This window comes from Mandrillus leucophaeus, unplaced genomic scaffold, assembly GCF_000951045.1.
Source record: "Mandrillus leucophaeus isolate KB7577 unplaced genomic scaffold, Mleu.le_1.0 Scaffold124, whole genome shotgun sequence".
In the NCBI taxonomy this organism is placed as follows: domain Eukaryota; kingdom Metazoa; phylum Chordata; class Mammalia; order Primates; family Cercopithecidae; genus Mandrillus; species Mandrillus leucophaeus.
The window spans coordinates 3281941-3307788 of NW_012100765.1; the positions used below are offsets into that span (position 1 = coordinate 3281941).

The window sequence follows — 25848 nt, forward strand, 5'->3', positions numbered from 1 at the left end:
TCAACATTGTTATGGAGGTGTCATCCAGGAATGTTAGGCAAAAAAATGAAATAAAAGGCATCCCTATTGGAAAGCAAAAACTAGAACTATCTCTATTCAAGAATGACATTATCTTGTATGCAGAAATTCCTAAAGGATCCACTAAAAACTATTAGAAGTAATAAGTCCAATAAGGTTATAAGATACAAGATGAACAAACAAACTCAAATGTATTTCTATACACCAGCAATGAAAAATCTGAAAAGAAAATAAATTGAACAATTCTATATCTAATAGATTCAAAAACTAAAATTATTTGAAATAAATTTAATAAAAGTAATACAAACCTTATATTCTGAAAACTACAAAATATCGCTGTAAAAAAACTAAAGATCTAAATAAATGAAATGTATTCAATGTTCGCAGGTCAGTAAAACTGGATATTGTTAAAATAGCAATACTCTCCAAACTGATCTGCTGAGTCAACATATTCCCTATTAAAGTCCCAACTGACTTGTTTGTAGAAATTGACAAGCTGATTCTAAAATTCATATGGAAATTCAAGGGATGCCACTGAAACAATCTTGAAAAAGAAGAGCAATACTGGAGGACTCACATATCTGGATTTCAAAACTCAATATAAAATAGTAATTAAGACAGTGGGTATCTAAAACAACAGTAATTAGGACAGTGAGTACAGACATCTAGAGGATATAGACAAGAACACACACACAGAACCATAAAATAGAATTGAGAGTCCAGATAGAAAACCATGACACTTATGGTCAATTGATTTTTCTTAAGAGTCCAATAGCATTCAATGGAGAACAAGTAGTCGTTCTGACAAATAGTGCTAGGATAATTTGATAGCCACACGCAAAAGAATGAAGTCAAGAAATTAACTAACTAAATTAATTAGTTAATTAGTTAACAGAATTAGTATATTAGTTCATTAACAGAAAAATTAACTAATATGGATCAAAGACCTAAATGTAAGAGGTAAAACTAGTATATAAAATTCTTAGAAAAAAACACAGGGATAAATCTTCATGGCCTTAGATTTAGCAATGGTTTCTTAGATATGACAACAAAAACATAGGCAAACAAAGGAAAAAGAGATAAACTGAACTTTATCAAACTTAAAATATTTTGTGCTTCAAAGAACACAATCAAGAAAGTGAAAAAACAATCGATAAAATGGGAGAAAATAACTGTAAATCTTACATCTGTTAAGGAATTTCTATCTAGAATATATGAAGAATTTTTATGATTCAATAATAAAAAGACAAATAACCCAATTTTAAAATGGGCAAAGGAAAAAATTTTAAGTTAAAAATTTTTCTAATGGGCAAAGATTCTGAATAGATGGTTTGCCAGAGAAGAGATACAAATGGCCAATGAGAACATGAAAAGAAGCTCAACATCTCATTAGCCATCAGGCAAATTCAAACCAAAACCACGAGATACCACTTCATACACAAAATTAGGGCTAGAATCAAAAAGAGAACAGCTATTGATTGACAAGGATGTGGAAAACCTGGAACCCTCATGCACTGCTGATGGGAATGCAAAATGATTCAGTTACTTTGGAAAACAGTCTGGCAGTTCCTTAAATAACCAGTTAAACATAAGAGTTACCTACCATATGATCCCACAATTCCACGCTCGGGTGTTTACCTAAGTGCACTGAAAACATGTGTCCACACAAACACTCATACACAAATGTGTAATACTCATAGAAGCATTACTCATAAGGGACAAAAATAGAAACAATCCAAATGTTCATCCACTGACAAATGAACAAATCAAGTGTGGTATACTTATAACATGAAAAATCATTTGGCCATAAAAAGAAATAAAGTACTGATACATGCTACGATGTGGGTGAACCTTGAAAACATTAAGCTCCATGATAAAAGCCAGTCATAAAAAAACACATGTTATGGTTATATGATTGCATTTATATTAAATGTCCAGAATAAACACAACATTAGTGACAGAAAGTAGATTAGTGGTGGTCTAGGGAGAATGAGTATTAGAAGTCATTTTTTTTTTAGAGACAGGGTCTCACTCCCATTGCCCAGGCTAGAGTGCAGTGGTGCAAGTAGCCTTGACTGTCTGGGCTCACCTCAGCCTCTGGAGTAGCTGAGACTACAGGTATGCATCACCACGCCCGGCTAGTTTTTCGTATTTTCAGTAGAGATGGGGTTTCACCATTTTGCCCAGGCTGGTCTCAAACTCCTGGACTCAAGCAATCTATCCGCCTCAGCCTCCCAAAGTGCTGGGATTACAGGTGTGAGTCACCATGCCTGGCCCAGGAGGGACATTTAAAGGGTACAGGGTTTGTTTTGGAAGTGATGAAAATGTTCTAAAATTGACCTTGGTAATGGCTGTACAACTTTATGAACACACTAAGAAACATCAAAACGTGCATTTGAAACAGATTAATTGTGTAGTATGTGAATTGTATCCCAATAAGGCTATTATCCAAAAAAATTAATTTAAAAAATCACCTTTCTTGACCCCACATTCCATACCAGTTACCACTCCATTTTCTCTTTTTCCCTTGACAACAAATTCCTGGAAAGAGTTGTCAGAGAAAGGAGTTACAAACATGGAAAGGAGAAAAGTAGGATAAATGCTGTGGTGTTATGTTGGAATTAGATGTATCAGTGTGAACGTGTGTGTGTGTGTCCCCAACTCCTATTTCCCTTGCTGTGTCCGCTGAGAGCCCTGGAAGCAGAGCATGCTAAGCACTCCATAGTAGCAAGGAATGACAATAAAGGCACAGTCATTTCAAAAATCAATACAACAAAACCTATACTTTGTAAAAAGTTTTGCCCTCTTCAAAGCATTTACCATAGAAGGTTTAGGTGTTTTAAATTTTCTAAAACCTCTTTGGAAAACCTCCTTCAGTATGGGTCATAACCATTTGAAAAATCTTAAATGTAACAAACAGTAAGTCACTTAGGGTAGATATTACAATTGAAAAATGGCCAAAAGTCCTCAGAAGTCAACTCTGATGAATGGTGTAAATAATGAATCTGTATTCTACTAGTTTTAGTCAAAACACATTTTTCAGAAAAATCTATTGTGGGCCCAAAAGTATCATTCGGGGACTATATTATCTTCTAATAAGTAGATTTTTATATCTAAAATGTACAATAGGCATTTCAAATACTCACTTCCAGTTCTACTGAAAGATCCCAGAGACATATTTGCCCATCGTGGCATCCTGTTACGATTGTGGCCCCATCATCTGTTAAAAGTACAGCTGAGATGCAATGTGTGGGCGCTTTTCGGCCCCAAAGAACAATGGGTAGAACAAGGCTGTTTCCTGCCATTGTGTTTTCAAACCTGAAAATGTTACAAAAATTGTCAGATATTACAACATTTCTCTCAAAAACATGTTATATATTTTTGTTATAAAACCAACAATTTGAAAATAATCATATATTTCTGGGAGTAAATTGCAGCTACTTAAATATTTATTATTTTCAAAAAAATAACTAGTTTATCGTAACTCTAGATTCAGGTGCTTACAAAATAATACACAATCAATACCTGTGAAAAGAAAGAAACAACAAAATAATAATAAACAGGTCTTTATCCCAGGCATTTGCAGTTTTTAAAATTTACTAATGAAAGGCCAATGACTTCAATACCTCATATTTACCTAGGACTTCACAGTTTACAAAGCACTTTTATGTATACTATTTCATTTTGATTCTCAAAACAGCCTTTCGAGGTTGGCCGACTAGAAACTGAGGCATAAACATGACCTGCCCTAGGACACGGAACTAGCAAGTCATAAAACTCAAATACAAATCCTGACCTTCGGATCCCAAGTTGTATGCCTCCATTAAAAAAGACAGATCAAACTGTTCTCAGAAAGTCTGGTACACACAGACTGTACTGTACCACTACCACTAGACAATAATTATGGAGAACTTTCCAAGTCCCGGAAATTTTTCTGAACATTGTATGTGTGTGTATAAATATAAGTACATATATAAACTCAACTAATCCTTACAACAAATCAGGAGGTAAACACTATTATCATTCCTTTTTCATAGACAAAGACACCGAGGCACAAAGTGACAAGTGATGGAGCCCAGATCAGAACCCAGGCAGCCTGACTTCAGAACCTGTGGTCTTTCTCACTCTGCTAGGCTACTGATGACAAATGAGGTCTCCAAAACAGTAATAAATAGCAATGCCAAAGAAAAACTCAGTCCTGTTTCACACTGTGCTAAACATTTTCAAAACTTTCTTCAGGGCCGGGCACAGTGGTTCACGCCTGTAATCCCAGCACTTTGGGAGGCCAGGGTGAGTGGATCACCTGAGTCAGGAGTTCAAGACCAGCCTGGCCAACATGGTGAAACCCCATCTCTACTAAAAATACAAAAATTAGCCGGACATGGTGGCGGGTGCCTGTAATCCCAGCTATCTGGGAGGCTTGAACCCGGGAGGAAGAGGTTGCAGTGAGCCAAGATTGCACCATTGCACTTCAGCCTGGGCAACCAGTATGAAGCTTTGTCTCAAAAAAAATTTGCTCGGTGAGAAACCCATTCAACCACACTTACTCCAAACCTGTTATGCCTGAAGGTCATAAATGTCTTTTGTTGTAAACTCTGAACCTTGAGGGAAGAAAAGAATGTCTTCGTAAACTCATTTCTCCATTAAAGAAAAAAATGTAGTTTCTGGTGAAGGAATTTAAATTTGAGATACTAATCAATTAACCAGAGCATACTGGAGTGCACCTCTTGCAGGAGAGCACATTTGAGGAAGTATTCCTTAATATAACAAAATTAATATCTAATTGGCAAAACAATATTTAGGGGTTAAAAACTGTGGTTAAAAACTAGATAATAGGAGTTCAGAGAAGTTAGAAAAAGAAGACTGGAATAGTCAAAGAAAGCTGCATAGAAGAGAGGACTCTGAGAGATCTCATTAGATACTAGGGGTCACCCATAGCCTGAGAGATGGCCAATCAAAAGGTATAATCATTAAAGATAAAATGAGGCAATGGCCAGGTGCAGTGGCTCACATCTGTAATCCCAGCACCTTGGGAGGCCAAGGTCGGCAGATCACTTGAGGTCAAGAGTACAAGACCAGACTGGCCAACTTGGTGAAACCCCATTTCTAGTGAAAATACACAAATTAGCCAGGCATGGTGACACATGCCTGAAATCCCAGCTACTCGGAAGGCTGAGGCAGGAGAATCGCTTGAACCCAGGAGGCAGAGGTTGCAGTGAGCCAAGATCATGCCACTGCACTCCAGCCTGGGCAACAGAGTGAGATTCTGTCAAGAAAGAAAGAAAGAAAAAGAAAGGAAAGAAAGGAAAGAAAGGAAATAAAGGAAAGAAAGGAAGAAAGGAAGAAAGGAAGAAAGGAAGCAAGGAAGCAAGGAAGCAAGAAAGCAAGAAAGCAAGAAAGCAAGAAAGAAAGAAAGAAAATGAGGCAAGTAAAAAACTGAATGACACTGGAATGCTTACTAAAAAAATCTATATTACATCTTTTTTGTTGTTAGAAGCAATAATTTTCAACCCTTTGCTTCCCCAAAAACTTCATTTCTTTTGCTATAAGGGGTATACATTTAAAGAAAATATCAGAAGTCCACTTCTTGTTAGTAAAACCCTATTTGTGTCATGACAGTTTCATAAACTACCATGACACTAACAATTATTTCCATATTCCTATTTGACATTAGAAAATAAAACTAGGCTGGGTTTGGTGGTGCACGCCTGTAATCCGAGCAGGAGGGGAGGTAGAGACAGGTGGATTGCTTGAGCTCTGGAGTTCAAGACCAGCCATCTCTACAAAAAATACAAAAATTAGCCAGGCATGGTGGTGCACTCCTGCAGTCCCAGTTACTTGGGAGGCTGAGGTGGAAGACTCATCATCTGAGCCCAGGAGGTGGAGGCTACAGTGTGCCAAGATTGTGCCACTGCACTCCAGCCTGGGTAACCGAGTGAGACCCTGTCTCAAAAAAAAAAAAAAAAAAAAAAACAGAAAAGAAAAGAAAAATAAGCACAGAACCAATTTTAATAAATTTGGAATATCATATTCCTGGCTGAATGATATATTCAATGGTGACTTTCTCAAAAAAGAGAATCTGGAAGGAGTTAATTTTCCATGGTGACAACACTCAGTTTTAACTTACATCACTAGCTGGGCGTGGTGGCTCACGCCTGTAATCCCAATACTTGGGGAGGCTGGGGCAGGTGGATCATGAGGTCAAGAAATTGAAACCATCCTGGCCAACATGGTGAAACCCCGTCTCTGCTAAAAATACAAAAATTAGCCGGGCGTGGTGGTAGGCACCTGTAGTCCCAGTTACTTGGGAGGTTAAGGCAGGAGAATCGCTTGAATCCCGAAGGCAGAGGTTGCAGTGAGCTGAGATCGTGCCACTGCACTCCAGCCTGGCGACAGAGCGACACTTCATCTCAAAAATAAAATAAAATAATAAATTATATCACCAAAGATTTATCTCAAGTAAATAAGTGCTAAACACTGAATACAACATGCTGAGATCTGAAAAGAACACCATTTCTCTAGCTGCTTGGCAACTTGTACTCAGTACATACTCCCTGGCTTAAAGAGAATGTAAACAGGCTCAGGACTATGGAATATAGGGTACTAAATGCCGCAAAACATTTTTTTCCTAATACCTTAAAAGCCTAATAAAAATGAAACTTTAGAAAAGCCACCAGAAGCACTAATGAAATAATGTGAAATAGAGGATAACATGGCTTATGATGATAGAACAGTGTATGCCAATCAAATGCTTCTAGGAAAGACTACCAGCGAATTGGCAACCACATAAACCTAGTTCTAAGCAATGGATCAAAACAAAAACAAAACAAAACAAAACAAAAATGGGCAAATTAGCCAGGACCTAACCATTTAATCAGGTAGATCACAGGAATCTAAGTTTGAATTTCTTTAAAATGAATAACGGATGAGCCAAGACACACTAAACTGCCAACACAAGGAAGTTTTTTAAGGGGAAAAAAGGGCAATGTAAATCCAGAGCATGCAGTTTTTCAGTCATCACCATTCAACCAGTCTATGTGTTAGTTAATAATCCATGCTTAACGTTGCCAACATTATCACCTATTGTAGCAAAAAAGTTAAATACGTTCCAAAAAGCTTTATATTAAGTGGAATTAAGCAAGTCACAGGACAGGATTTATTGGGATAAAAAAAATTCTATTTTTATGGAAAATGCCAACAGCAAAAGTGATTGAACAAACGACTAGAATAATCTGTTATGGTATTAATAGAAACTCTAAAATAAAATTACCTTACTATTTCTCTAAAATATTATATATATAATATATTCAGATTTTGCAACTAATACATTGAGGGCATATGCTTTCAAATTTCAACATGATCTTACAAATTGATACGTTCTTAGACTAGATGCTTCTAAAAACAAAATAATATTAGGAACATTGAGTTTTCATTTATGTTTGTATCAAAATCTGGCCTAAGTTACATTTAGAGACTGTTCATTCAATTGAAATGTTTAAAAGATAAAGCTCTGGAGTCAACAAATATCAGTAGTTCTGGATTCTACTTCTCACTTTGTCACTAATTATGCAGTCTTTGATGGTACTCATTTCTGAGGCTTACTTTTCTCACCAAGTTATTAAAATTAATACTGAATCATTTCTAAGTCAACAAATCAAATCATAAGGAAACAGGCGTCTTAGAGATAAAATTTCAGTCATCCCTTTTGATTAATTTCAGGTATTGCTTTATTTCCCCTAATTTCACCTATTTCTCCACTCTGTATAGAAATAATTTAAAATGCTGTACTCCAGTCAACAAGAGCAACAAAAATAATAACTGAAAGAACAGTAGGCCTACAATCAGAAGACCTATATTCAAATCCTGGCCCTTCTATGTGATCTTGACAAAGTTATCTAGAGGTCTCAGTTTCCCCATCTGTAAAAGACAGATAACAATATTCTCCTCCTCTCAGAAAGATGTCATAAAGATCAAGAGGCCATATATGTAATGCAACTAGTACCATACCTAGCACATGGCAGATGCTCAGTAAAGATTATTTTTTAAAAAACACACACACAGATTTTGCTACTTCTTCACATTCTGCTTACACATCTACAGGTTTCTTTCAGCGCTTAATATTCAATAAGGTTGTACTTTCCAACGGGTTAATAGCTTTCATTGACTTTCTGCCGAAGTATAAAAGTATTACTGTGTATGCTTGCCAAACACAATTAAAATTGTGCAACTGTGCAATGCAAATATGACAATTTAGTTCTGTATTACTTTATTAGAAATAATACTACCAACTTCCATCCCAAAACTAAAATGGCTTTCAAATAAAATTTCAAACTCCTAATAATTAGTAAACATTTTAGAGCAGCATTTCTCAGGTTTCCAGTTCATGTCAATACCATGGTAGGTATAGGTATTACAACAATTAATAAAATAGACAATTCAACTATCCAGTGGGGCTTACATACATGTAAACAATTACCACAGAGCACGAGAGAAGTCTCAAGTCATACGGAAACACAAAAGACAGATTCCCTAACCTAGACTTCAATGGGTCCAAGGATTCCTAGAAGAAAAGATGACTAGAATGAGTAGGAATTAACCGGAATAGGCTCAGGTAATCACATGTTCAAAGGGCCAGAGGTATAATTATAATCTCAGTTCTTTCTGAACAGTAAATAGTAGGGCTGACATTTAGAGTAAAAAGGCAGAATGGTGAAAAAACAACCAACTGCCAATATGCATCAGATCACAAGGGGCTTCTTGGTAAGACATTTTCAAGAGTTTGGACTTTAATTTGACAGCAAAAGGAAGCAGGTAAAGTGTTTTAAATCTGACATTGCTTTTCAGAAAGATACTCTAGCTGTGATATAATAGAGAGGGATAAAACTGAGGACCTGAAGACCAATGAGGCTATTGAAGTTCTGTAGGAGAGAAATGGTGGCGCCTAAATTTATCACAATCTCTCATTACTTATTTCTGGGGCGTCTCTGTTAACAGCACTCTCCACCACTACTCTTTCAAGCTCCCTGGTTACAAGATGCACACTCTGTGTACTCACTACCAAATGATGCTTAGCACAGCATCTACCACATAGGACATCTTTAATAAACAAATGGTGAAGGGTATGTGTGGTGAAAATAGTACTAATAATACTAACATGAGAGGTACTTTAAAGATGTAATATCTAAGACTTGATATTCAACACACCAAGGTGATCAGGATGCAACATGGATTCTGATACAAGTTTTGCACAAAGGTACTTTGAGGATAAAAGAAAAGAAAAAGCAGTTTTAAATACTGAAAGCTTTCTAAGTAAAGGATGGGCATTAATATTACAATACTGATGCCTAGGGAAGTATCGATAATTTAGATTCCAACATGGAAGATACATTATTGTATGCTTAACCGTAATTTATTAACCCTAGGTTTGGGGATGAGAGAAAATACAAGGTTCCACACTGATCTTCAGTTGGGCCACATTGTAAAGAGACTTAATGGTCCAAAAGCAGTTATCTACACAGAGAAGCATGCTCAAACTTTTTGAGATAGTATGAAGGTTGGATTAACACAGAGAAACAACGAAAGAGGGGGAAAACAAATAATGATGATACTGCAATAAGTCTGGGTGCTAAGAAGCTTAGGTAAAATTAGAGTACTGAAAGAAAAATAGCAGATATTACAGAGGAATAACAATAAGTCATGGGGGTTGGTGAAATACATAAGGTCACAGGCAAGAAGACTATTGCTTTCCAAACTGGGTGGTAAGGAAAGAGGTAGGAGGGAAGAATAGTGAGGCGGAGGAAGGAAAGTGAGAGCAATGATGCTAAAGAGGAATCTGGTCTCTAAAAAACTGTAACTCAGAAAGTATTTTCATAAAATGATACCAGAGACCTCAACAAAAACTGTTCTATGTGAATGGTAAAAAGGCAATGAGTTTTTGCCAAACCAAGACACTTTAAAAGTTTATGAAATAGCGCTCTGTCTCCTGCTGTTCTTCTTTTATTTTTTATATTTAAGCATTTAAAAAAGGCTTTTAGAATTGACAAAAAAAAAAAAAAATAGCCTGGTTTCCCAATCTAGAATGGAGAGAGCATAGCTGCTTACTATCCTGGGGATTTTATGTTTGGGTGGATATTTAGGTCTGTTAGCAACTCTCTCCAGATCACACAGCAAATTGATCTCAGAGCTCAAAGGCAAACACAGATCTCCTGGGTCCTAACGAAACACTTTTCACTATCCTATATTGTCTTCATTTACCACAAAATTCCATTTATCAGAAAGCTTCATTATCCAGGCATTCTGGTTAATCAAGATTTTGCCAAAACATAGTACTCATTAGAAGATAAATAGTACTGCAGTGTTTACAGATAAAATCATGTGATGTCTGCGATTAGTGGCTCTGGGAGAGGGAAGAGAATATGGGCATCAGAAGCATTAGAAGGAATGAAGGTGAGGCCGGGCACAGTGGCTGACGCCCGTAATTCCTGCACTTTGGGAGGCTGAGGTGGGCGGATCACCTGAGGTTGGGAGTTTGAGACCAGCCTGACCAACATGGAGAAAACTCATTTCTATAAAAAATAAAAAATTAGCCGGGCATGGTGGGGCATGCCTGTAATCCCACCTTCTAGGGAGGCTGAGGCAGGAGAATTGCTTGAACCTGGGAGGTGGAGGTTGCAGTGAGCCGAGATCGTGCCATTGCACTCCAGCCTGGGCAATAAGAGTGAAACTGCGCCTCAAAAAGAAAAAAGAAGGAATGAAGATGAAATAGTATCATAAGTATGATGGATGCTATGTGCCCAAATCTTCCTTCGGGAAAGAAGGACTTAACTGCTGAGAGAGTTCCCCGCAGACAGGCTCAGGTTATCAGCACCACTAAGGATTGTCTCAGCCCAAGAGAGATGGCTTATCCAAGCTCATGTACCCTTCCCATGGGACAGCTCACATCCAGTGATGGATCAATATGGAAATATAAAGGCCAGACCCCCTCACAATTCAGGATATCTCTGAAGGGTCATCCCATCTTTAGAACTTCCCCCAGGGTCAACTGAGACTCCTCTGAGACTCATCACAACCAAACTTTAACCTGGGCCAAAGCTATTTCCTTTCCCTGGGTGTTGATCCCAAGAGTACTCCCTAATAAGCCTGAGTCTGCATCTCAGAGTCTGCTCGCCAGGGAACTCAAACTGTGAAAGTAAGTATTGAAGGTCTTTTTAGTGCAAGAATGTGCATTATACTGTTCTTTCTACTTTTATATGTTTGAAAATGTCTCTAATTTTTTAAAGGGTACCTGGAAAGAACTTCAGTGTCCACAAATAAGGGATTAGTTAAATAAATTATGATAAAGCTTTATAACGGAACACTGCAGTATGAGAAATAAAACAAACACCAAAATATACAGTGGGTACATACACACTTTGAATAATTCTGGAATGATATTGAACAAAAAAAATCAGTAATAATGACTGCCTTTCAAGAGGAAGAATAGGAAGAGGAGACTGGGCTGAGTGGAATTCCTAATTCTCAAGACAAATTCCTGGGTCTTTTTTTTTTTGCCCCACCATTGTGTTTTTCATTATAATATAGTTAAATAAAGTGGCCTAGTTACACCTACACCAAGTTCTTCTTCTTCTTCTTTTTTTTTTTTTTTTTTTTTGAGATGGAGTTTTACTCTTGTCAAAAAAAAAAGGCTGGAGTGCAGTGGTGCGATCTCAGCTCACTGCAACCTCTGCCTCCCAGATTCAAGGGATTCTCCTGCCTCAGCCTCCTGGGTAGCTGGGATTACAGGCACCCGCTACTAGTCGCAACTAATTTTTGTATTTTTAGCAGAGACGGGGTTTTGCCATGTTGGCCAGGCTGATCTCAAACTTCTGACCTTAGATAATCCACCTGCCTCAGCCTCCCAAAGTGCAGGGATTACAGCCATGAGCCACCGTGCTCAGTCACACCAAGTTCTTTTGTTTTAAAGTTGTACATATGCACACAACATGGGATTTTGAAAATACATTTAACTTTAACAAGTATTTATCTTTAGCCTATAATCTTTTCAAATGCTAGCTCCCTTCCGCTGTGAGTGCCCTGTCCTAAGCCACATGATTTACTACTCCTGCTACTCCTATTTTCACTACACCTTACAAATGCTTGATGCATAACACTCATTCATTTGTACAGCCTATGTTTCTCAAAGACAAAATCTGTAAATCTAGCACCCTTGTTATCTAAGCATTATCAAGTAAACTGCATATCTGCACCTAAAACGCTGGCTTTTACTACTGGTCAATATGTATTTATGGAATGAATAAACAGAGAATATAATAACTAGCATTTATTAAGCCCTCACTATGTGCCAAGGGCTGTATTAAGGGTTTCACACACAACTTAAATTTAACTCTTTTGAGGAAAAATTTCTCTTAAAAAAAAATCCTCCTGAACTCTGCAAAAATCTTCCTCCTTTAATTATGTTCTCACCATCTACCATTTCAATCTATTTTATAAGTTAACCTTTGCCCTTCAAATATGTCTACATTTTTTTATTTTTATCCAAATACTTTCACTGGCCTCTACTTGAAACCCTAACAATCTCTCTCCCTCTCATTAAAATTAGCATTTTGAAATCTGTGGTCTTTAACTTGGTGCTTCCATTTTCTCATGTACTCTAGTCTCGGCCCTCAAAAAGACGTAATTTAAGGACACTCAAGATCTCCCACTACATGAAGGGGTCAACAATCCTTCTAAAATGACACTCCAGGGCAGAGCTCTCCCATATTGCAGAGACAAGCAATGCCTTACAAGAGAAGTGAGGAAAGAGGATGCTTTGACATTAATCGATTGTTGATATCTATTCTTCCTAAGTCCAGTTATCTTATATGTATTCTATAACTTCTAGTGTGACGTTGCTGATTTTTTGCAATACACTCTCTTTTTTTCTGGTACAGCAGACTGTCCCCATTATCTTCTTCCAGTTTTCTCAGCTTTCTTCTACCCAGACACATGAAGGCCTAGAAAGCCCTAAGAAAAATTCCAAAGACTTAACCTTGTTACCTCATGTTGGTTTGTTTTTTTTAATTTGATGTGCCTTTAAAAATTATTAAATGAAATTACCTTTCTCTTTGTGAGTCCTCCCAAATTTTTATTATGAAAAATTTCAAATATACAAAAGTTCAAAGAAGAATATAACAATCACTCAAAAAATAATATCCTGTCACATTTCCTTTGGCAATGTGGTATATCTACATATGTGCTGTGCATATCTATGCATGTATATGTGCTGTATATATATGTGGTGTATATATGCTGTGCATATATGTGTGTGCTTTTAAAAAGTCTGTGCTGTGCATCTATATGTGTATGTATTTTGTGTGTGTAGAACCATTCGAAAGTAACATATACATATGATGACTCACCCCTGAATGCTTTTAAAGACAGAACTTAAAAATAAGGGCATTCTCCCTCATAAACACAATACCATTATCACACTCACTATTATCAACACCATAATCATTCTCTAATAGCATCTACAAACTAGTCCACATTCAAATTACTTCAATCATCTACAAAATGCTTTTTATAATGTTTTCCCCGCAAATCTATAAACAAAATAAAGTTTTACGCACTGCATTTGGTTGCTGTTATGGACTGAATGATACGTCCTCCCAAAATGCATATGTTGAAGCCCTAACCCCCACTGTATTTGTGTATTTGGAGGTAAGGCCTGTGAGAAGGTGATAAAGGTTTAATGTGGTCATAAGAGCAGGACGCTACTGTGATAGGGCTGGTGTCCTTGTAAGAAGGAGAAGAGATATAAAAGCTCTCTCCCTCTCCACCACTGTGAGGACATGGTGAGAGGGCAGCCATCTGCAAGCCAGGAAGAGAGCCCTCACAGAAAATAAACCTTCTGACCTTGATCTGGGGCACTTCTAGCCTCCAGAACTGTGGGAAAATAAAATGCTGTTGTTTAAGCCACTCAGTTTGTAGTGTTTTATATGGCAGCCTGAACAGGCTAAAAAAGCTGTCATGTCTCTTTAGTTCTAGAATAATCCCACCTTATTTTTTTTAATACTAATTAAAAAAAAAAAAAGTTGTTTGTAGAATGTTCCACATCTGAAGATTTTTCTGATTTTTTTAATGATATCATTTAATCTGTGCCTCCATCACCTGTTTTTACTACAAACAAAATTGGATCTAACAACGTTTGCCTCAAGTGAACATTGTTGGCAAGAATACTCGATAGCTGGTGATGTACACGTCACACTGCATCACCTCAAGAAGCATATAACATCACATTGTCCTATGAGCAACAATGTTACCTTTGACCATTTGATTCAGGTGGTGACTACCAGATTACTTTCACTGCTACTGTTTTTGTTTTTCCTTTTGAACTATCAATGACCTATGGGGCAATATTCTGATAAGACCATCCTGTTCCACACTATCCCATGTAATATTGGTAGCACACACGATTTCTAAAAGCTATAAAACAGTTAAGATTATATACAAACTAGTATCAGATCAATGTTAATTCCTCCACACTGTTTGTCTAGCTCTCAAATGCAAAAGCAAGACATATTTCTATCCTAGCAACAGGGTGTTTTCACAGGATAGTCAATATGTTCTCAGTCTGTGTACTTCTTGTGTCCCAGGCAGGCCCCCTGTGACTTGCAGACAAAAACAAACTCAAATTTTCTCTCATGAGAATGGGCACACATGAACTGGCATAGGCCATAGCTACCCACCTACCAATGGGGAATATGAGAAGCAAGTACTAAACCCTAAACAGCTAAATGTATTTGCCACAGCTGCAGTGAGAGAAGAAGTTTATAAAGGTTTATTCAAATTCTCAGAGAACATTCCTATGTCATTTGTCAAAAGAGTGTACCCAAGTCAAGATCACAGTATGATGTGATGAGGATGTGATCATTAAGATGATGTTTTTTTTTGTTGTTGCTGTTGTTTTTTGTTTTTTGGTTTTTTTTTCGTGTGCTTGTGGATTTACCACCAATCGATTGAAGACTTGGAAAACAAACCTGAAGCAGATAACGAAGACTCTGTTTATTATACTACAATGAAACAGCTAGGTCATAAAAACACACTAAAGAAACTACTCAGCTGCTTCCTTATAACAAAGTGTTTCCAGAATTTAAGAGCTGTAAGGGACACAACCTTCTGAACACTTAAGCAGCTGACAAGATTATACTTTCTTATTTGGGTGGTTAAGAAATATACTGTACTCTCAATGAGCCTGACACTTTAGGACTACTTGGTTAAAGGAAGTTCCAGTGTTCAGTTTCAAAGGAACATGTGGAATGAGCAGATGGCAACAGGAGACTACACTTATTTCTTATTGCTAAACAGCCCTGAGTGCATGAGAGACAGATTTTGAAGAACTGCAGAGCTATCTGGTCAAAAATAAATCACATTTTAAATGTGATTCATAGATTTTGAGTCCTATAAGTCATGTTTTAGATTTCTGCAGGTGCTATTAGAATGACTGAACTCTTCTGTTATGCTCTATCCATCACCAACCTACATCAATTTCAAGAGTTACCGATTAAGCTAAAAGCCCATTATGCCCACCAAGACCTTACTTTTTAAAGGAAATTCCATTTGGTTGAATCAACTTCAATTTTCTCCTGCCACCCACCTCTAATCGCATTTGCATCTCCAGTCATTCCAATTTCTTCCCTTACGTTGCCATCAAAAGTATAAACTGAGCACTGAACTTTCTCATTGTATATAAACTGAATTAAACAGAAAAAGAAGAAACAAACATGCTTCCCCAAACTGGAAGCTGAATTGTCACATTAGTCTTGGAATCACTAAAATAAGATGGGTAACTGTGAAGGTATGAAAGTCACACTGACTACAGCGGAGCCCAGCTCTCCATTTCCATTTCAAACTCTGAGGAAATATGTGATGTCTCAAGTTAAACTTCTCATTTGTAACATTACCCTCCTCCTGCTCTGCCTGTCACAAAAAAACTGCCCTTGACACAGTCACCAACGACCTCCCCACTGTTAAATCCATTACCAAGTTCTAATCCTTATCTTACTTGACCTAATAACAATATTTGACATAGTTCATATTCCGTCCTTGAAACAAATACTTCTTTACCTGGCCTCAAAGTCTTCATCTTTTCCTGACTTTCCTTCTTCTTCTCTCGCTTCAGTCTCTTTTCTTTCTTTCTTTCTTTCTTTCTTTTATTTCTTTTTACCTTTAAATGTTGGCATTCCCAGAACTTAGTCCTTAGACTTCTCTTCTCTGGCAACACTCACTCTCTCAATGATCTCTCCAAGCCTTATTGCTTTAAATATCATCTACAGGTCAAGTATCCCTTATCTGAAATGCTTGGAATCAGAAGTATTTTAGAGTTTGGAACTTTTTCAGATTTGGGGATATTTGTATTATACTTACAGGTTGAGTATCTCTAATCTGAAAAATCCAAAATCCAAAATGCTCCAATGAGCATTTCTTTGGCGTGTCATGTTTATGCTCAAGAGTTTTAGATTTTGGAGCATTTTGGACTGCAGATTAGAGATGCTCAACCTGTACACACTGACAGTTCCCCAATTTATTGTGTGAGACGCTTTTCTGAAATTCAAATCCGTATGTCCAGCTGCCTACTCAACATCACCTTTTGGATAGCTAGTAAGTTTCTCAAACTTGGCATGTCCAAAAGTGAGTCCCTGATCATTCCTCAATCGTGCCCCTCCCAGTCTACCCATCTCAGTTATTGGCAACTCCAGTTTCATAGCTACACAGACCAAAATCCTAGAATCATCTTTAGTTACTCTATTACTCTCTCACACATACACATTCCATATCCCAATCCATCAGTAAACTCCACTGGCTATACCTTCAAATCGTATCCAGAATCCTGCAACATCTTAACATTTTCACTACAACCGCCCTGTTCTCAATCAGCATCTTCCAGCAGGGATAACACAACAGCCCTCTATCTGGTCTCACTGTTTCCATCTTTGGTCCCCTGCAGTCTCAACACAGCATATAGAGTAATACTATTTAAAAAAAAAAAAATCATGCTGTGATCACATCTCAAAATCTTCCAATGGCTTCCTGTCTCACACAGAGCAAAAACCAACTCTACATACAACTGCCTTTCCTATATGGGTGAGGTGGTTGCTCTCTCCCTTGCTTACTCTTTTCCATCTGCCCTGATTCATTGGTGTTGCTCAAAGATACCAAGCAGAATCTTACCTCAGAACAGTGTCCCCCACCCCACACTCCCTCGCCCTCTTCAAATCTCTATAAAATATTGCCTTTTTAGTGAAGGGTTTCCTGACCATCATAAATTGCAAAATCTACCACTCAAACAAAACACTTACAATCATTTAACATATCATACATTTATTTATTTATCATCTGCCTCTCCTGCTATATGTTCTATGATGGTAAAGATTTGTGTTTGGTTTATTCTCTATTGTATTCCCAGTGCCTAAAATTCCTGTCACGTAGAAGGAATCCAAATACTTGAATAAATAAACAAACTAGGGAATGAAATATGTTTGCGTTGGCTTAAGTAAAATTGTACCCATCAGCAAATTAAAGTATATCTCGATTTTATATGTTTTGGATTTCAAAGGGGAGTTTCTTGTCAATTAGTTCTTCTATAATAATGTCAACAATTAATACAAGTCTCCTTAATCAAAATGTCATTAACATATTATTGTTTCTTCCCCAGCTACAGGTTTTACCTACACTCCTGCCTCTTTTAGTTTATCGTGACATATACACAGCAAAATATATCTTAGCAACTATGAAGCAAATTAGCTGACATAATCACCACTACAGTCACTAAGGCCTAGTAATTAATCACAACACTGCTTCTTAAAAGTAAGTACAGTGGGCCGGGCATGGTGGGATTAAAAGTAAGTACAGTGGGCCTGTAATCCCAGCACTTTGGGCGGCCGAGGCAGGTAGATCACAAGGTCAGGAGTTCAAGACCAGCCTGGCCAACATGATGAAACCCCATCTACTGAAAAAAAGAAAAAATTACAAAAATTAGCTGGGCACAGTGGGGCACGCCTGCAGTCTCAGCTACTCGGGAGACTGAGGCAGGGGAATTGCTTGAACCCAGGAAGCGGAGGTTGCAGTGAGCCAAGATCGTGCCCCTGCATTTCAGTCTGTGCAACAGAGAGAGATTCTGTCTCAAAAAAAAAAAAAAAAAAGTAAGTACATAGAAAAGTAAGAGCCTACAGAATAACACTTAGCACTTCAGAAATCTTCCCTCCCCTAAACTGACCAGTGCCCTAACATTCGTTGTTCCAACATTTTATGGCTCTCACTAACTCAAGTAATCATCAGCCAAAAAAAACCCCCGTAATTTCATGAAATGTCACCAACATATTTTGAAAAAAGAAAAATAATAATTTTATTTAAAATAGTAAATACTTAATGAATATAATATATATGTTCTTTAATATAAAGGAAGTAAAAATTTTGTTAGACCCATAAGGACTTTCTGAATGCAGTCATGATGTAGGATTTCTTCTTCCAACATAATTGTTTACGTTCTTTTGTATCCAGCAGAGTAGCTTTAAGTATCAGATACAGACCAAGACAAATGAACCATATGGATGGAGTTCAAAATGTAAGTTTACATTACTATCATAATATCTGTCAGTGAGAACATAAGGTGTCCTCTTATTGATGTCAGGATTTCACTGAGCTATCCATAGCTCTCAGTTGATTTTGCCTATGATCAATGGCATGCACATATGTAAGACTATTAATTCTTTAAAAGGTGCATCAATTAAATGGAAAAAATGAAAATAGAACCTACAAACCTCACTAACTCCATAATTTAATTGCCAGGCATGGTGGTTCATGCCTGTAATCCCAGCACTTTGGGAGGTCTAGGCGGGAGGATAACCTGAGGTCAGGAGTTTGAGACCAACCTGGCCAACATGGTGAAACCTCATCTCTACTAAAAATACAAAAATTACAGGTGTCCTGGCGGGCACCTGTAATCCCAGCTACTAGGGAGGCTGAGGCAGGAGAAACGCTTGAACTTGGGAGTTGGAGGTTGCAGTGAGCTGAGATCACACCACTGCACTCCAGCCTGGGCAACAGAGTAAGACTCCATGTCAAAAAAAAGTCCCAACAAATTTAAAAACGGTCACAGGGAGATGTAACAGATAAACCCAGGAATAAAGGCACCACAATGTTCCAGGCCTCACTCTACACGCACTAAAATTACTTCAAGATGTACACTATGAATTTTGATTTCTGTCTAGTAGAATACAAAAAGACAAAAGTAGATTATCAATATATGAAAATCAACAGCATTTTCTTGTATCAGCACTAATCTACTTTAAAAATAGTATACCATTCACAGTATTTTTATAAACTACAAATATTTTGCTCAAAGTCGTAAGTGAAAGACCATTCCACGTTCTCAGATAAAATGTCCTAATATTATAAAGATATCACTTTTCCTCAAAATAAATCTATAAGTCAAAGTTCTACTGGTATTGTTTTTAGAAACTCAAACTAACTCTAAAATACATAAGAACAAATAAAAATCCACAAATAGCTGAGCCAACTTTGAAAATGGGCAAAGATAAGAGAAAGTCCTCTAGCAGATATTTAACATCACTAGCTATTTGGGAAATGCAAATTAAGACCACTCTAAGATATCATTACACATAAGAACAGTTTAAAAAAAAAAAAAAAAAAGGCCAGGCGCGGTGGCTCACGCCTGTAATCCCAGCACTTTGGGAGGCCGAGGTGGGCGGATCACAAGGTCAGGAGATCGAGACCATCCTGGCTAACATGGCGAAACCCTGTCTCTACTAAAAATACAAAAACATTAGCCGGGCGTGGTGGCGGGCGCCTGTAGTCCCAGCTGCTCGGGAGGCTGAGGCAGGAGAATGGCATGAACTCGGGAGGCGAGTTTGCAGTGAGCCCATATCGTGCCACTGCACTCCAGCCTGGGTAACAGAGCAAGACTCGGTCTCAAAAAAAAAAAAAAATAGTGGCCGGGCGCAGCGGCTCATGCCTGTAATCCTAGCACTTTGGGAGGCTGAGGCAGGCAGATTGCCTGAGCTCAAGAGTTCAAGACTAGCCTGGGCAACACGGGGAAACCCCATCTCTACTAAAATGCAAAATATTAGCCAGGCGTGGTGGCATGAGCTTGTAGTCCCAGCCACTCGGGTGGCCGAGGCAGGAAAATTGCTTGAATCTGGGAGGTGGAGGTTGCAGTGAGCCAAGATTGTGCTACTGCACTCCAGCCTGGGTGACAGAGGGAGGCTCCATCTCCACAAAAAAAAAAAAAATGACAGTATCAAATGCTAGTGAAGATACAAAGAAATGCAATCTCTCATACATTGCTGGTAGAAATGTGAAACGGTATAACCACTCCAGAAAACACTTCGGGAGTTACTTCAAAAACTAAACATACACTTACCATACCATCCAGTAACCACATCCCTGGGCATTTATCCCAAAAAAAATGAAAATTTAAATCCATACACACACACACACACAGTACAAGAATGTTCACAGCAGCTTTATCTGCAACCGCCAAAAATTAAAAACAGCCCAGATATGCAGGTGAATGGTGAAACTTGGATACATACATACCATGGAATACTACTCAACAATTAAGAAGTACAAACTATTGATATATGCAACAATTTGGATGAATCTCAAGAATTGTCTCATTCAACAATGTTGATGAATCTCAAGAACTGCCTCATTCAACAATTTGGATGAATCTCAATTTCAAAAGATTACATGCTATAAGATTCCATTTATATAGCATTCTGGTAATGACAAAATTATAGAAATAGAAACTGATTAAGGGATGGTAGAAACTGATTAAGGGATGGTGAGGGTAAGGGAGGTGGATGGAACTAGAAAAGGATAACATGAAGAAAATCTTTGTAGTGATGGAATAGTTCTGTATCTTTTTCTTTTTTTTTTTTTTTTTTTGAGACAGGGTTTTACTCTGTCCCAGGCTAGAGTGCAGTGGCATAATCACAGCTCACTCCAGCTTCAACCTTCCCAAGCTCAGGTGATTTTCCCACTTCAGCCCCCCCTAGTAGCTGGGACCACAGGCATGCACAACCACATCAGGCTAATTTTTGTATTTTTTGTAGAGACAGGATTTTGACATGTTGCTGGTCTCCAACTCCTAAGCTCAAGCAATCTGCCTACCTCAGCCTCCCAAAGTGCTGGGACTACAGGCATGGGCAACTACATCAGCCTAGCTCTGTATCTTGATTGCAGAGGTAGTTGCAGAAATCCACACAGGTGATAAAATGGCACAGAACTATACACAGGCATTGTACAAAATCAATTTATTGGTTTTGATATTGTACTACAGTAGTATAAAATGTAACTATTAAAGGAAATTGGGTGAAGCTGCATAAAATGTAACCACTGGGGGAAACCAGATCTCTCTTTACTATTTGTGCAATTTCCTATGACTCTATAATATATCAAAATAAAGCTAAAACAAAATAAATGGGAAGAGTTATTTATATAGGGGGAAAAAACATACTAGTACAAAACCATGGAGTTAAAACAATATGGTGTTAGAGCAAGAACAGACAAACCAAAGGGAAGGACTCAATATTCAGAGTATGTATGAGCACCTAATACACAGTAAGTGTCACACCATTATCTATGGGAAAAGGGAAGAAAGAGACCAGGAAAACTGGCACAGTACATGGAAAATAAACTGGATCACAAACTTGTGACACACAAAACGTTAAATTCTGCATGTATTAAAGACCAATAAGTGTAAAAGAAAACTATGTATTTAGCAGTATATAACATAGCAGAGTAACTCTGTGGCATAGCACTGGGGAAAGATATCTTAAAGAAAACCTTCAAAATACAAACCATACAGCCAAAACATTTTTTAATTTGATTATATCAAAATATAAGATTTCTGTTCAATGAAGAACATCATGAAAAAGATTACAGACAAATGACAGATTAGGAACAGATATACTTGTAATACTTAAATGACTAGTATCTATAAAATACAAGAAATGTCCGCAAATCAACAAGAAAGAACTGAAACCCCAAAATAAAAATGGATGAAGGGATGAACAGGTAATTTCACAAAGAAAAAATTCAAAAAGATAAAACACACATGAAGAAATACTCAGATTCGGCAGGGCATGCTGGCTCACACCTGTAATCCCAGTGCTTAGGGAGGCCGAGGCAGGCAGATCACGAGGTCAAGAGATCAAGACCATCCTGGCCAGTACAGTGAAACTCCGTCTCTACTAAAAATACAAAAAGTAGCTGGGCATGGTGGCACATGCCTGTAGTCGCAGCTACTCAGGAGGCTGAGGCAGGAGAATCGTTGGAACCCAGGAGGTGGAGATAGCAGTGAGCCGAGATCGCGCTACTGCACTCTACCCTGGCAAGAGTGAGACTCCATGTCAAAAAAAAAAGAAGAAATGCTCAGATTCATTAGTAACAGTGAAATGTAATTTAAAATGATATTTAGTTTTCTATATATTAGTCTGGAAAAATTGGAGCACTGAATAACACCAAGCATTTGTGGGGAAACAAAGATAAAGGAACCCTCACAAGCTTCCTGCAGGTGTATAGACCGTTGCTGCTTGTTCTAAACACCATCCGGTGGTGCTTCAATAAAATATACGAAAACCAAATGATCCATAAATCACATATGGATCTATAACTCAACAAAAGTATCACAGAGGTCTAACATGTATGCTTATCGTGGTATTATCTATAGAGATAGGAAAATGAAAATAACATGGGTATCTACAAATAGGAGAGTAGACACATAAACTGTAGTAGATGTACATTCTGAAATACTGTGTAGCACTTGGAAGCAAAGAACAGCAACACAATAGACCTTCAAAACATAATAGTGAGACAAAAAAAAAAACTGCATGATATCATCTCTATAAATTAAAAATGTGGGCACCCAGAACAATATACATTTAATAACACATACAAACAGAATAATACATATCATACAGAATGGTTGCAAATGGGTTGATAAGCAAGAGAAAAGAGCGGGAATTAGAAATAAAAAACAACGAATGAGGTTGGGCGTGGTAGCTCACACCTGTAATCCCAGCACTTTGGGAGGCCAAGGCGGATGGATCACCTGAAGTCAGGAGTTCAAGACCAGCCTGACCAACATGGTGAAACCCCATGTGTACTAAAAATACAAAAATTAGCCGGGCTTGGTGGCACATGTCTGTAATCCCAAGCTACTCAGGAGGCTGAGGCAGGAGAATTGCTTGAGCCCGGGACGGGGAGGTTGCAGTGAGCTGAGACCATGCCATTGCACTCCAGCCTGGGCAACAAGAGCGAAACTCCATCTAAAAAAAAAAAAAGAAAAGAAAACTGCAGGCAGGGGAGATGCCTTGAATGGTCCAAAGGTGATCATTGAATTGAGTAAGATTAACTCAATCCTCTGCACATGAGGTCCAAAATGAACTTTAAGGACTCATACATCTAACAAACATCATACCACTAAAGCTAAATGTCATCCTACCTTTCTCATGAAGAAAGCACAAAACAACCTGACTACTTCGAAGATTTTCGATGCTAAGTGTGTTACATGGAGAAACCACCCAACTTCCCTTAACTTCAAAACAGAAAGTATATCGAAGATAAAAGGAAACTGTAAGATACAAGGGTCACCACTCCTAAAATTTAATTTAAATTCTTACAGTGATATTCAAACCAAGCCAAGCCCAGTCCCTTTGATCCACCCAGTAACCAAGATCTTTTAAAATTTAGTTACAGGTGGCAATAAGAAAAAATAAAGGGCATACTCTCATTTTTCTCTGAAAGTGATTCTCTGACACACTCTTAAAACAAGGATTGGCAGTAAAATAAATGAATTTCTCTACCATAATCCCTAATTGACATTAATAGTAAAGCATTAATTATATTTATACAGGTTCGTTTTCCCAATTTATAATAACTAATATGCGTTATTCTGGATGGAACTAGACAGTTTTTTATTCTTTGTAATAATGAGGGCATTTCAACACATTATATTCACTTTTAAGCTGACCTTCATACAGCCACAAGTTTATTTATAAAGCAAGAAACAGAGTCAAACTAAAATTTTTGTTTAACAAAATGTCAAAACCTCAGTTAATTTCTTTCACACAACAGGCAATTCCTTCAACCTTGCCCATAAAATCCTAAGATGTAAACATCTGAAAGAGTCAGTCTGCCTTTTTTTGTCTCATGTCAAATATTACAGTGGGAGGAAGCTGTAGCTGCCACTGACCGAACCCTAAATTCAGCAGCATCAACAATATCAATGCAGTCTGTGATGCAACGGTAGCTTCCCTAGTTTCAGACTATCTAACCCAGCAAATGCTGCCTAAAAAAGAGACATACTAAGTGGGTCAAAAACATAAAACGGCAACTTTTGAATCAAAGGTAGGGTAGTGCTGACTTCAAACACAGTTTCAGAACGCTGGCACCCATCAGTAAGTGAACGGGAGTAACTGGTATCCGTTCAGACAAGTACTAGGTCAAAGGGATAAGAACTGGCAGGTGGCATCTCAAAAGTGAAATTCTAACAGTGGTGTCAGTATCTTGGGCACGGGCAAAAGTAGCACCAACAGCTAAGGAAAGACAATATGAACCCCAAAAGCAAACACATCGCCCAAAATTGCTGTCAATAACCACCCACGATCATCATCAACCACCTCATCCTGTTTAGATCGTGCCTGGGAGCCAGGCAGTCCCACCTCAAGACCAAAGCAAATGTCAAAAGCAGCAAACCTCACCCACCAGGTAAGGGAGCCACAAAGACCCCCGGCGGGCTCCCACGCTCTTGGTAACGGCGCCTAGTTGTGGGCCCGACCTGCAGGCGAAGCAAGGAGCAGAGCTTGCAGCCGCAGCGATCTGACAGCTGGCACCGCCCCCGGCTAGAGTGGGCTTGTGACCTTTGACCCCGACCCCTGACCTCCACGGTGCAAGCACATCCCGCCCTGGGGTTTCCTATGGAAAAGCTTGAAAGCCCCCTTACCTGTCACAGCTTCATCTCATGCCGCGATGTAGCCTATCAGACCGCCGGTGGGCGCCCCAGCCAAGGAGGACAAGGATAGGGCGGAACTACGGAGGATGCGGGGTGCGCAGATCCTGCTGGGATAACCTAAGGGGCGGCAAGCGCTATCCAGCCGCCGTCTTCCCACAGAGACTGCAAGGTGCCGGTACCGCCGCCACCGCCGCCGCCGCCGCTGCAGTAAATCAGCTGACACGAGCCCCAACTGCCGTGACTTTCGCTGCAACTGTCGCAAAAATGAGGGGGCGGGAAGGACTCACCATTTCCCTACATGCAAGGCCTACGTCGGCGCCGAGAGAGCCGGCCGCGTTACCATGGAGACCGAAGGCGGAGAAAAGGTCAGCTGTGGGCAAGGAGTGCGCGGCCGCCATCTTGGTTATGGGAAGTCTGGTCTAGGCTGTCCTCTCGCCTCTAACACCCATGTTGGGAGGACCAAGATGGAGCGAAGGATGAAGCAGCAAGCGTAGGTCTTTCTTGGGACCAGGATATTGCAAGTTTACACTTCTGCCTCCATCACTTGGCCCAGACACCTGGAAATGTCAGTTGCTGTTTCCTTTTTGCTTCTGAACTTAATTGTTGGCCAGGACACAGAGGGCCAGCGACATAGACGAACTCGGCCACTCCACTAGAGGAAGTCTGACCTTGTACAATACTCCTGCAGAGGAGAGGGGATGAATACACTGTCTCCTTGTGGGCGGCAAAGAGTGGCGGAGTGTGAGGTCTGCCTTCAGAGAGGCGTATATTCAGATCCCAGTTCCTCCACTGCACACCATTAAGTGTCGTCTTGG

General features: G+C 38.7%; 1 protein-coding gene across 1 annotated transcript in view; it reads right to left on the reverse strand.

The window, feature by feature from the left end:
• Window positions 1-25267, reverse strand: part of WDR7 (WD repeat domain 7) — a 419729-nt gene extending 394462 nt beyond the window's left edge. Inside the window, exons 1-2 of the mRNA XM_011971716.1 lie at window positions 25025-25267; window positions 3165-3336 (exon numbers count right to left, since the gene is read on the reverse strand). Of these exons, the coding sequence (XP_011827106.1) occupies window positions 3165-3323 (159 nt within the window). The 5' untranslated portion in view covers window positions 3324-3336; window positions 25025-25267. The remainder of the gene's footprint in view (window positions 1-3164; window positions 3337-25024) is intronic.
• Between the last annotated feature and the right edge of the window lie 581 nt (window positions 25268-25848).